Raw genomic sequence first — 13,999 nt, 5'->3', positions numbered from 1 at the left:
TTCAAAAGATCGATAAAACTAGTAGCTGGTTCTTTGGAAAAATAAACAAAAGCGACAAGCCTTTAGCCAGGCTCATCAAGAAAAAAAGAGAGGACCCAAATAAACAAAATCAGAAACAAAAGAGGAGAAATCACAACAGATAGCACAGAAATACAAAGGACTGTAAGAAATTACTATGAACAACTATACGGCAAGAAACTTGAAAATCTAGATGAAATGGACAAATTTCTAGAAACATATAATCTTCCAAGACTGAATCAAGAAGAAGCAGAAAGCCTGAACAGACCAATAACAAAGAGTGAAATTGAAGCAGTAATCAAAAAACTCCCAGCACACAAAACACCTGGACATGGATGGCTTCAAAGTTGAATTTTACAAAACATTTAGTGAAGAACTAACGCATACCCTTCTCAAACTATTCCAAAAAATCCAAGCAGAGGGAAGACTCCCAAACTCTTTCTATGAAGTCAGTATTATCCTAATCCCAAAACCAGGTCAAGACACAACAAAGTTCAAACCAATATCGCTGATGAACATAGATGCTAAAATCCTCAACAAAATATTGGTAAACCTGATCCAGCAACACATTAAAAAGATCATACACCACCATCAAGGGCAATTCATTCCAGGGATACAAGGATGGTTTAATGTTCACAAATCAATAAACGTAATAAACCAAAAAAACAAAATGAAAGACAAAAATCACACAATCATATCAAGATGCTGAAAAAGCATTTCATAAAGTACAATGCCCATTTATGATGAAAGACTCAGCAAAATGGGAATAGAAGGAGCATCCCTCAACATAATAAAGGTCATATACGAGAAATCTGAAGCCAACATCATATTCAATAGGCAAAACCTGAGAGCATTACCACTGAGATCAGGAACAAGACAAGGATGTCCACTCTCTCCACTCCTGTTCAACATAACCTTGGAAGTTCAAGCCACAGCAATCAGACAAGAAAAAAATCAATAAAAGGCATCCAAAATGGAAAAGAAGAAGTAAAACTGTCATTATTTGCAGATGACATGATAGTGTACATAGAAAACCCTAGAGACTCCACAAAAAAACTACTCAACCTAATAAGTGGATTTGGCAAAGTAGCAGGGTACAAAGTCCATATTCAGAAATTGAAGGCATTTCTGTACACCAACAATATCAGGGAAAAAAAACTAGAAAAAAATCCCATTTACTATAGCAACAAGGAAAATAAAGTACCTAGGAATAAACTTAACCAAGGAGGTAAAAGACCTGTACTCAGAAAACTACGTAACACTGAAGAAAGAAATTAAGGAAGATACAAGTAAATGGAAGCATACAACATGTTCATGGGTGGGAAGAATCAACATCATTAAAATGTCCATACTACCCAAAGCAATTTACAGATTCAACACAATCCCTATTAAAATACCAATGACATATTTCACAGACCTAGAACAAATACTTCAAAAATTTATATGGAACCAAAAAAGACCTCGAACAGCCACAGCAGTCTTGAGACAGAAGAATACAGTAGGAGGAATCACAATACCTGATATCAAACTATACTACAAGGCCACTGTAATCAAAAGTCTGGTACTGGCATAAGAACGGACATATAGATCAATGGAGCAGAACAGAGAGCCCAGAAATAAACCCAGGTCTATATGGTCAACTAATATTGGACAAAGGGGGAAGGAATATAAAATGGAGTAAGAAAAGCCTCTTCAACAAATGGTGTTGGGAGAACTGGACAGGGGCATGCAAAAAAATGAAACTAGACCACCAACTTACACCATACATCAGAATAAATTCAAGATGGATCAAAAACTTAAATGTAGGCTGTGACATTATGAAAGTCCTAGAGGAAAACATAGGAGGAAAATTTCAGATATACACAGTAGCAATATTTCGCCAATATATATCCTAAGGCAAGGGAAATAAAGGAAAGAATAAACAAATGGGACTATATCAAACTAAAGAGTTTCTGCTCAGCAAAAGAAAACATCAGCAAGATGAAAAGGGAACCAATCACATGGGAAAACATATTTGCCAATGATATCTCAGACAAGGGATTGATCTCCAAAATAAATAAAGAACTTATATGACTCAACACCAAGAAGAAAGACAGCTCAATTTAAAAATGGGCAAAGGATCTGAACAAATACTTCTCCAAAGGGGACATACAGAGGTTCCATAGGCATATGAAAGAACACTCAACATCACTAGCCATCATAGAGATGCAAATAAAAACCACAATGAGATACCACTTTACACCAGTCATAATGGCCATCAACAAATCAACAAACAGCAATGCTAGCAAGGATGTGGAGAAAAGGGAACCCTAGTGCACTGTTGGAGGGAATGCAGACTGATGCAGCCACTGTGGAAAACAGTATAGAACTTCCTCAAAAAACTAAAAATGGAACTGCCTTTTGAACCAGTGATTCCACTGCTAGGATCATACCTGAAGAATTCTGAAACCCCAATTAAAAAGAACTTATGCACCTCTATATTCACAGCAGCTCTATTTAAAATATCCAAGTGCTGGAAATAGCCTAAGTGCCCAACTGTAGATGAGTGAATCAAAAAGCTGTGGTACATTTACACAACGGAATCCTATGCAGCAGCAAGAAAAAAGGAACTCCTGCCATTTGCAATAACATGGATGGAACTAGAGAGAATTATGCTTAGTGAAATAAGCCAGGCAATGAGAGACAAATACCATATGATATCACCTAATACAGGAAACTAATGAACAACACAAACAAACATGCAAAATTGAACCAGAGGCACATAAACAAGGAACAGACTAATAGTCACCAGGGAAGAGGGAGGGAGAGGAGGGGGGTAAGTAGGGGAAGGGCTTAGGTAAAGGAACTAATGTAAATAACCCATGGACATGTACAATGAGATGGGGATTGACTGTGGGAGAAGTGGTGGGCTTGGTCCGGGGGAGAAATGGGAGAGAAAGTGGGACAACTGTAATAGAAAAACAATAAATAAATAATTTTTAAAAAATTAGAAGATAAGCATTAAGTAATAAAACAAGGTATCATGAAACCCAGTTATTATAAAATCCACTTATATTTAAAGTATTGGAAAATACCTTATTGGTAGCTTTTTTCCCTCACAAGTGGCACTTTCCTGATTATAAATTTTCTTTTCATTTTTTAAGTTTCTAAGTGGTCAATATATGAACAATATATATGTAGTTAGATTCTGTTCTTTCATAAAACTTCATATAAAAATAACTTTAGCCGTAACCTAAAATTAAGTCTTAAAACCGTGGCAGATGTTAATTTAAAAGCAGATATACTAATTTAGTTTGCTGTATGATGAAAGTCTAATGAAAGTTTCACAACCTTGCTTTTGTCCTAACTCGAAAAGTATGCCAGTCCCTGACCAGTGTGGCTCAGTTTGTTGGAGCATCATCCCATAAAGTGAAAGGTCACAGGTTCAATTCCCAGTCAGTGCACATGCCTACATTGCAAGTTCAGTCCCCAGTCAGGGCACATATGAGAGGCAACTGATTGATGTTTCTCTCACATCAATGTTTCTTCCTCTCTCTCTCTTCTCCCGTCCTCCTCTTTCTCTGGAATTAATAAATATATCCTCAGGTGAGGATAAAGAGCTTCCCAGACAAGAAAAAGCAAAAGGAGTTCACCACCACTAAAGCAGTATTATATGAAATGTTTAAGAGTCTTCTTTAAGAAAATCAAAAATAAGAACAATAAAATTGCAATAAATACATATCTATCAACAACTGAATTTAAAAATGAAAATAAATAAGCAGAACAAAAACAGAACTATAGATACAGAGGTCTTGATGGCTGCCAGATGGAGGGGGTTCAAGGGGATGGATGAAAAAGGTGAAGGAATTAAGAAGTACAAATTGGTAGTTATAGGAATAGTCATGAGATCCAAGGCAGAGCATAGGGAATAGAATAGCCAAACTACATATATGCAGGACACATGGACATGTACAGTGGTGTAGCGATTGCCTGCAGGGGGCCTGGATGAAGGGGCACAAAGAAGGGTAAATTGGGACAACTGTAATAGCATAAACAATAAAATAAAATTTAACAAAATAGCTCTGACTGGTGTGGCTCAGTGGATTGAGTGCTGGCCGGCAAACCAAAAGGTCGCCAGCTCAATTCCCAGTCAGGGCACATGCCTGGGTTGCAGGCCAGGTCCCCAGTTGGGGGTGTGCAAGAGGCAACTGATCAATGTATCTCTTGAAAATTGATGTTTCTCTTCCTTTCTCCCCTTCTCTCTAAAAATAAACAAAATCTTAAATAAATTTAACAAAATAAAATTAAAATAAAAAAGTATGTCAGAGTTCTGGAATATGTGTTAAGTCAAAATTTTACCCACTTAAATATGTTTACAACTTGTATAAAGCAAAAAAAGAGTGTGTATAAATATAGTGAGCAATATAGTTTTCATATTGTTTGCCAGAAAAAGATGAATTACATATAAAAAATGTCTAATCACTATGTTGTACACCTGAAATTAATATAGTACTATATGTCAACTGTAACTGAAAATTTTAAGAAGTATTTTAAAACTTTTTATTTTCACAAGTAAGTACTGCTATGTAATGGTCACCTCCAAGTGGTGCTAAGAAAAAATTTTCCTGTTTCTTCTTTTTCATAGCATGGCTAACAAGTGCACTAGGTCATACAAACATGTGGACTTTTACAGACATTACTAGTGGTCCCAAGTTCCAACTTATCCCCTCTCCCCAATCATGATGAATCTTGCCCCATGTTAACTATTATCCTAACTTCTGATATCAATGACAAGATTCATCTCTTTAAAAATATAATGTGAATAAAGTCATACAATACATATTTTTAAAATCTGGCTTTTTTTTACTCAACATTATGTTTCATAGATACATCCATGTTACAGGATGTAACATTCATTTTAACTGCTGCAGAGCAGAGGTTGTTGAACACTACATTTGTTCATTTATACATTATCTATGGCTGCTGTCTCAACTTAAGACTTATTCAGCTGGTCCTTTACAGTAAAAATATGCCAAAATATGCTACAGAGCATTAGTTCTCAAACTTTAATGTGCAACAGAATCACATGACGGTGTTATTAAAATACAGACTGCTAGGCCCCATGCCCAGAATTTCTGAGTAAGTAGGTATAGGGGGGATCCAATATTTCCATTTCTGACAAGCTCCTTGGTGATGCTGATGCTACCAGTAGGGGTAGGGGAAGTAAAAACTTTGAAAACCAGTGCTGTACAATATTTAAGTGAAATTTATCCCCCACTGTACTATCAACAGATATTACAGTTATTTCCAATTTTTTGCCATTAAAAATAATGCCATTTAGAACATTTCTGCACAAAACTTTTGGTGTGCACTTATATGCATTCTGAGAGTGAAAACACAGGCATACAATCTACACATGTATAACCTCAGGAGATATCTCCTAACAACTTTCGAAAGTGGTTGTACCAATTTATGCACCCACCATCAGTGTATGGGACTTCCTCGTGTACAGTATTCCCCTAACCCTACTTGTACTATGAGTCTTTTTCATTTTAGTCATTCTGGTGAATGCCTAGGAGTATCTCATTATGGTTTTAATATTTGCTTCCCTAATGACTAATAAATAAGAAATCTTCTCCATGTTCACTGCCCATTTGGATGTCCTCAGATGCCTATGTTCATGAGAAAAACTCTTAGGAAACATCTTTGCCTTGTTCTCAATCTTAGGGGGAAAGCACTCAGTCTGTTTCAATTAACTATGACATTACTTGTAAATTTTTTGTGAATGCTCTTTATCAAGATGTTCCCTTCTATTCCTAGTTTGCCGAAAGTTTTCTTTTTTTTTTTTTAACATGAATGTATATGTAATTTTATCAAATGTATTTTATACTTCTATTGAAATCACCATGAGGTTTTTATTTTGTTTTTTCACTTTGTTAATAGATGAATTAAATTGATTGAAGGTGAGATGTTAACTCACACTGGGAAAAACCTCCACTTGGTTCTGATGTACTACCCTTTTATATATATTGCTGAATTTAGTTTGCTAATATTTATTTAAATTTTTTGAATCTGTTTATGAGTGAAATTGATTTTAATTTCCTCCTCTAATATCCTTGACAGATTTGACTATCAATGTTATCCTCGTTCCCTGAGATCATGGAGAATTGTTCCTTTTTCTCTATTTCACATAATAATTTATGTCAAACTGGTATTATTTCTTCTTTCATGTTGATTGAATTCACCAGTGAAGCCATCTTGGCTTACAATAATTTTTATGGAAAATTTTTAAATTATATATTCAATTTAAGTTATAGATTTGAATTTTGTACTGCTTATATGTTAGTTTTGAAGAGTTTTTTTCATATTATTTCATAAGTCAACTCATAAACATAAAGTTGTTTTAACTAATGGGGTCTCAACCTAAACCTTGTAGAGGTTACTAGCAGGCTCCTCCTTCCTCTTGAATCTGGAGGAAACCCTGTTCAGCTTCTCAGATTCTCAAGCTTGACTTTCAGAATCAATAGCCCTCTACCAGAATAGAAAAGTTCACAAACGCTGGGCTCATCTCTCTAAGTTTCCTTCTTACAGATCTAAGAGCTATAAACTTTACTTATTTGAAGATACTCCAACATCATCAAATATATTTTGTTCAGTTTTTTCAGGTGTTCTTCAAGGCAAGTTTGGTCAAAATGTCCTAGCCTGACATCCCCAGAAGTGAAACAGACAGAAGAAAAACTCACTAGATTATAAACTCCTTGAATAAGATCCCTGCACTCTAAATTTTCTATATTCAATGCATAGGACAGTGCCTGACACCATTATTATTCCACTTACTGATGAATCAATGACCTGAAAGATAATTCTAAGCACATAAAGGAAATAAGAAGACTGCATTATTAAAAAAAAAGAACAAGAAATATATTTTCAAATCACAGAATCTTCTTTTGTTCTGCCTCTTATTCCACCTTTTCTCTACCAAAACCCTGATTCAGGACTCAATCACTCACCCACACTACTTCATCTGGCTCACAGATTATGTCCTTCCCTCTAGTTCATTTCTCTTCAGTCCATCTTCCACAGTTCCAGTTCAAATCCTCTGCTAAATATAATTCAAATGCAGCCTCATTCTTTAAAAGAAAAATCCTGATCTTCTTCTCATGATATATAAGGCCCACAACTATCTGACTTGAAGCTATTTCATGAAACTTATCTTTCTTCCTGCCTGCATTCTACATTTTATATCCTATATTTTCGGTATACTGAACTATTTTCATTTCATCAAAAGTGTTGTGCCATTTTATGTGTCACAGTTTTAAGGATAATGTTACCTTTGTTTTAAATATCTTTCCCCACTAACAATCTGGTAAACTCAACCTTCTTTCAAAATTATATTCCAGAATTACTCTTTGGAAATTTTTGCAGACTGTCAGGAAGTCCTAATCAACTTCACCCTTTACCTTATATCTAATTACAGCACTTACTATCCTACATCGCAATTATTACATCTTATGTGCCTAGGTACTACTTTTGAACAAAATGTAGAGGTGAACTTCAACAATATCTTCAAGATATTTTCTGCCAAAAAAATCTTTGTTAGTTTTCTGCTTCTAGCCCCATTTTCAAAAATTATTATCTACTAAACTGATTTTGTATTCTATTGAATTTAATAGATAATCACTGGGTACCCATCCCATACCAGGTACCATTGATAAATAAATAATAACGCAATATTTAAAATGACTTAAATTTCTTATTCCCAGCAAATCCACTTTAATAGAAAAACATGAGAGAAAGAATACAATAGCTATGATGACAAACAGGTGTAAAGTTTCTAAACTTCCCAGACAAGTACATCAAAACCATATGCACTATATCACAAACTACAGAAAACTAAGATGTGAAAGAAAAAAGAGATATGCGTTAGAATCTAAGTTTTCTGATTCACTTCACTACATTGCCTAAAATTATAATATTCAGAGTAGCAAATCAATGAGAATCAACCACACCCAAGTAGTTATGAAAACATTTTTTTAATGGTTTTATTTTTATAATGTTTTTAGGTATGGCATTTATTGTGGCTCTTCCATGTCTAATCTAGATTTCTAGAAAAGGTAAGAATAATTTCAGTTCACAATAATAGAAAATGTTTCTTCTTCAAAAGCAATTTAACCAGTTTTATGTTTAATGATCCACAGAACAGGTGATGTTTTCCTTTGTAAAATACGAAACACTGTCAACAAAATGCATTCTGTCAACAAAATGCATTCCTTTACCCATCCAACACATATCCATTTTCAAGAGATAAAAATACTAATTTGGCATAATTTAGTTAAAAAAAAACACTGGACTAAGTCAAGAGACCAATCCCAGTTCAACTTTTGATGAAAATTGAAATTATAGAATGAGATTATTAGATTTGAATACTTGCTTTAGATGTCATCTGTAAAACTAGAATAAAAATAATAGTACCTGCCTAAGATGACGAGACCAATGCTGCTTTTGCTACTGTTAATCAGTTCTTGCAACCCTTTAAGGAAAACAGAGGTAGGGCAGAGGGAACATCTCACAATGATAGGGAAGACCTTTTCGTTTTTGTTTTGTAAACCTGTTGTTGTCTTTCTGTTCATTTCATTTGTTCACCATTTCCCTTGGGTCAAATGTAACCCTGCTTCTGCTTATGTCCTCACACACAAACTGAAATACTGCATTACAATCTCAACTTGTTACTGACTTCAAACTTGGCTTTTGAGAAAGATATCACATTTTCTTTGACTATATATTTAACCTAAGAATTCTCATGGAAACTGATGTCTCACTCTTCCTACACTAAATCAGTCTGAGCTTCTCACAGGAAATATCTAGTTACCCATTTTGATCTCTCTATACTGTCTGTTTACTGTAGCCACACTCTGAGTTGATTCAAGATTCCATTAATAAGCTAATCTATCCCATTCTGGAACTAAGAGGTCAAAGCAATCAAACAAGCAATACATAACACTATAAACAGTGATTAAGCCTATGTCATCAATTAAAAATTAATAACAAAAGAAACCCAAAACAAACCCACCCATTTTTCATTCAAAGGTGCAATCAAACAAGCACATATTATTAAATCTACTTGGGGCCTATTAAAAAAACAACCCTGTGTGATATAGCTCAAAACCTATGACCTCTCATCTGCTTATACTAATATGAAGACTACAGTATCTATACTGAAACCCAAGACTTAAAATGCTTATAATGACTATGACTCAAAAATTTATGTGTGTGTGAAGGTGGGGGTTGAAGGAGTGCCAGGGGGCAAGCATGCACACGTTTAGGTACTCACCTGTTCCAATTTAAAGATATGTTGATTAAAGTAGTGCTGTAAACGCTCATTAGCAAAATTAATACAGAACTGTTCAAAGCTGTTATTTTCATAATCTTCAAACCCAAAAATATCAAGAACACCAATGGACAAAGTCTGTAAAACAGGAAAAGAATAATAGTTAAAAAATAATGCTCAAATTTATTTAATGAATAATATCTATAATATAAGAAACAAAATGCTCAAAGTTCTTTTACAGCAGTGAAGAATAAATCTGGGGTTGGGGGGTAATGTTGAACCAAACTATACCTTAAATAAAAAGCATTTTAGTTTTCATTGTCTTCATCTTTTCATTTTTATTCTAATTATTTAGAAAATCCAAAAACTTAACACATATGATTCATTGATTATTCTACATAAAGGTACAAAGCAGGGTTAGTAGCCTGTTATCTCAATCTCAGAAATCCCTGAACTCCAAGAGACAAGGGAATGGAAATAACAGGCTATGAGAAAAACAAAAGTTACTTGAGTAAAACTAGATCACTCCTGTCTATGCCTAATTATACCAAGTGCATCATGCAATTTCTCCTACTTTGACTTCCATATCCCAGTAGAAGTCTGCTTTAAAAACCAAGCTCAGAAGAATGTATAATCGGCCTTGTGCAAGCTAAAAACAAAACTGAATATCAGAATACATGCTTTCTTGAAGTTAAAATTTTAATTTTAATTAAAAAAAAAAAAAAAAAGAAATTGGCCCTAACTAATATGGCTCAGTTGGTTGGAGCATTTGTCCCATAAACCAAACAGTCACAGATTCAATTCACAGTAAAGGCACATACCTGGGTTATGGCTCTGTTCCCAGTCAGGGCACAAGAGAGGGGTAAACAACTAATGTTTCTCTCTCACATCAATGTTTCTCATCCTCTCTCTCTTCCTCCCTTCCCCTCTCTCCAAAAATCAATAAGCATTTCCGCAGGTGAGGATTAAGAACAAAAACAAAAACAAAAACACTGGCAACAAAATGGGCTTCTCCTTAATCAGATTACCAGATTAAAATTCTGTTAACATCCAAAGTCAGTAAAGGTGTAGGGAAGTAGGTACTTTCATACACTACTAATAGAAGTATATAGTGTTTTTTGCAAAGCCAATTTAGCAGCATCCAAAATTTTAAAACATATATCCTTAAATCCTTCAATCTATTTTAAGAATTTTTGTCCTAGAGAAATGTACTTGAACAGTATTTGTTACATTATCATTATAACAATAACACAAATGGAACATACTTTTTTTTTTATTTTAATTTTAATTTTTAGAGATGGGAAGGGAGGGAGAAAGAAAGGGAGAGAAACATCAGTGTGTGGTTGTCTCTCACGCACCCCCAACTGGGGTCCTGGCCTGCAACCCAAGCGTGTGCCCTGACTGGGAATCAAACCAGAGACCCTTCGGTTTCCAGGTCAGCCCTTGGTCTACTGAGCCATACCAGCCAGGGCACAAATTGAATATATTTTCAATGGGTGAATTTATGGTACACACCCAAAATATATATTACAGTTGTTAAAAATAATGAGGCACACATAGATAAAGAAACCAGACTGACGGCTGTTTGACAGCTGTTTGAAGGAAGAGATATTGTGGAGTTGGCTGAAAATAATAAAGGGAATTAAGAAAAAAACAAACATACCCACAAACACACAAACAAACAAACAAACACCTCATAGACACAGACAACAGTATGGTGATTACCGGAGGGGGAGGGGGGTGAGGAGCAGTAAAAGAGGGTAAAGGAAGGATAAATGGTGATGAAGGAGACACTACTAGGGGTGGTGAACACACAATAAAATTCACAGATGATGTATTACTGAATTGTACACTTTAAACCTATATAATTTTATTAACAATCACCTCAATAAATTCAATTTTTAAAACAACTGAATATAAAACATTATATTCTAAAAGTATAATAATGAGAAAAATAATAAGGTAGAGATATATTTCAAGACATACTAGGTAAAAAAAAACCTTACAAGTTGTTGAAACAATACAGATAGTGTGGATGAAAAGGGGTTCTATGGAAAGTAACCTCACAAGGTGATCTGCTCAAAAATTCCTAACTGGGCAGCTCATGGTTGAGTAGCCATGCCCTAGGCCTAGAACTTCTTCAGTAAAAAGCTTTAAGCCAGTCTCTCCATTGTTCTTGTACATCTGGGTTAATACACCTTTGAAATACCAGAAGTAATAATACCCCTCAAAGGGGGCGTTAACCCTCAAGAAAGCACATAATCTTAACTATCCTATTGCTTCCTCCCACCTTCATGGAAAATCTTTCTTATTTCCCTCCTAATTTCAAATGCATACAAGAAACTACAAAGCTGTTATTCTCCGCATTTGAAATCTTGCTGCTCCCAGCATGTGTTGTCAGTTTGGCTCAAATAAACTCATAAAAATTCTCAACAGGTTTGGACGTTTCTTACCTCCACAGTAGCATAATTGTATTTTTATGTTTAAAGCAACTCTATATGTACATCTATAGAAATTTAAGTACATAAGAAAAAAGGTCTGAAAAGACATAGATTAACAATTCCCCTGAGCAAGGTAATAAAAACAGAAATAAGGAGGGAAACAGCTGAGAATACAGATAAAAGATGATTCCTACTTATGACTTTTATATAATTCTGTCTTTTTAAGTTTAATGTATTAACCACTTTATTAAAAGTTTCCTGGAAAAATATATAATCTATGTATGTTTACCTTGGTATTTTGCTCCAAATCTTTACTATTCAGAAGTGCGTGATTAATCCGAAAAACTATCCAGTCAAACAGGGCACTATATAAAGACTTAGCCATGGAGTTCCTCACTGTCACAGCCTGAAAAAAAAAAGAAAAGGATTAGGAGTACAAGTAAAATTGGCAATAATCTGACTAAAATATTATAACAGTATGCTTTGCTCTCATTCAAGATAGAAAACTTACTATCACGAATTAGAAATTAATTTTTCTCTCAATATAAATAGCCTATAATTAAAGTTTCCCATACACACTCATTAACTTAGTCCAACTCAAACAATCTAGGCTAAAACTGAATTGAAAGATAAGGGAAAATGTAGGTCACTCAGTTCAAAATAGTTTCACTGAAAACTAGGGTATATATTTTCACCTGGTAAAGAAGATATAATAGGAAGTTTGCAAACAAATGAACCTTGCCAGGTAAAGTGGGGAAGACTATTATAGGCAAAGCAATGTATCTGTTAGCAAAAAAATATCGGCTATCTGCAGAATTCTAGTCAGACTCTTAGAAACATTACTCTTAGAAACATTATTGTAATACCACCATAATTACATTCCTGGTTGTCTGCAGCTTGTCATCAATTATAACCTCTAGAAATTCTCCATCCCTACAGAGAGTAACAATTCTTTCAGTATGCAGTTATGCTATTTATTTTTCCCTCATTTCAAATTTTTCCCAGTTTATGGAAACTGTGTACTCTCTGCTAAATTTTTCTGTAAATCTGAAATTGTTTTAAAACATAAATTCTACTGAAGAAAATTCAACATTTAAAAAGTACTACAACCTAAGGGGGGGTGCATATATCTTAAGAGAATCTTGTCTTAGCACTTAGGATACAAGAATTTATATACTTATCACCAAGGGACTTATTCTGAACCTTGTATATTCAGGTACATATTTATAATCAGTTATGCAGTTTATAAGAAGTAGGGAGTAATGATTAACAACTTGACTATCTTACGATCCCAGTTTCCCTCCTTACTCTGTGTGACCTTAGTCAAATTACTTAAACTCTTAGGCTACAGCTTATACTTTTGCAAAATGGAGATAATACTACAACCCTCCACATGGATGAGAACTGAATTTCTAAATTTCAGTAAAAAAAAAAAATGTAAGCTTCAAATTTCTGGACAAAAAAACTACCTAAACAATTACCAAAGAGAAAACAGGTATCAATTTTTCACTCTTGAACATTATCAACTTGAAAATAATTTTAAAATGTTTACAACTTCTGAGAGAAAGAAATGTAACCCTAGAATTCTATACTTAGGCAAATTATAACAAAGGAACTTTAAAATATCAATAAAATCTTAGTAGAATATATAGAAAGAATTACCATTCTATTTTTCCTAGAATGGGCAAAGGGACTAAAGATAATCTGATCATATTCAGCAAAAGTAAAACATTTTAAAACTAAATGAACAAGCATAAGATACAAAAACAAAACAAAACAATGAATAAGAAAACATATTGGTTATCACAATATAAATGGGTTGAATATTTTTAGTTAAGACAGACCTTCATATTAAAAACTAAAATCCACCTATTTATGGTTTATAATTAAGTACCATTTTCTTAAAAAATAGTCAGACAGAATCCAGATTTAGACAAAGTATACCAATACCTATTTACCCCATAACTCCCAATATTATGTACTTTCAGCCCCTGCTCTCTGAAATGCAGTCATGTCTATCACACCTTCATCTCAAAAAGCCCAAATACTAATTTATATTTTCCCACCCAAATAAGATCTCATTTAGTGCTTCCTATCTCACTGAATAGTACCAATATAATTACAGTTGTATGATCCAGAAAATTAGGATTCATCCTTGACATTACTTCTTCCTCCTTGCTTCCCATTAAGCAAATCACTGCCATCTTTTATTGATTTTACCATCCAAATTTCT

The 13,999-nt window shown here is 34.1% G+C and overlaps 1 protein-coding gene across 1 annotated transcript in view; it reads right to left on the bottom strand.

Annotated features, from left to right (window-relative positions):
• Positions 1–13,999, bottom strand: part of MYO9A (myosin IXA) — a 309,544-nt gene that overhangs the window by 183,840 nt on the left and 111,705 nt on the right. The window contains exons 10-11 of the mRNA XM_090270072.1: positions 12,056–12,172; positions 9,329–9,463 (exon numbers count right to left, since the gene is read on the bottom strand). Of these exons, the coding sequence (XP_090126198.1) occupies positions 9,329–9,463; positions 12,056–12,172 (252 nt within the window). The remainder of the gene's footprint in view (positions 1–9,328; positions 9,464–12,055; positions 12,173–13,999) is intronic.

Source organism: Furipterus horrens, unplaced genomic scaffold, assembly GCF_987537825.1.
Source record: "Furipterus horrens unplaced genomic scaffold, mFurHor1.1.pri manual_scaffold_3, whole genome shotgun sequence".
NCBI lineage: Eukaryota > Metazoa > Chordata > Mammalia > Chiroptera > Furipteridae > Furipterus > Furipterus horrens.
This window is presented reverse-complemented; position numbering and strand designations above follow the sequence as displayed.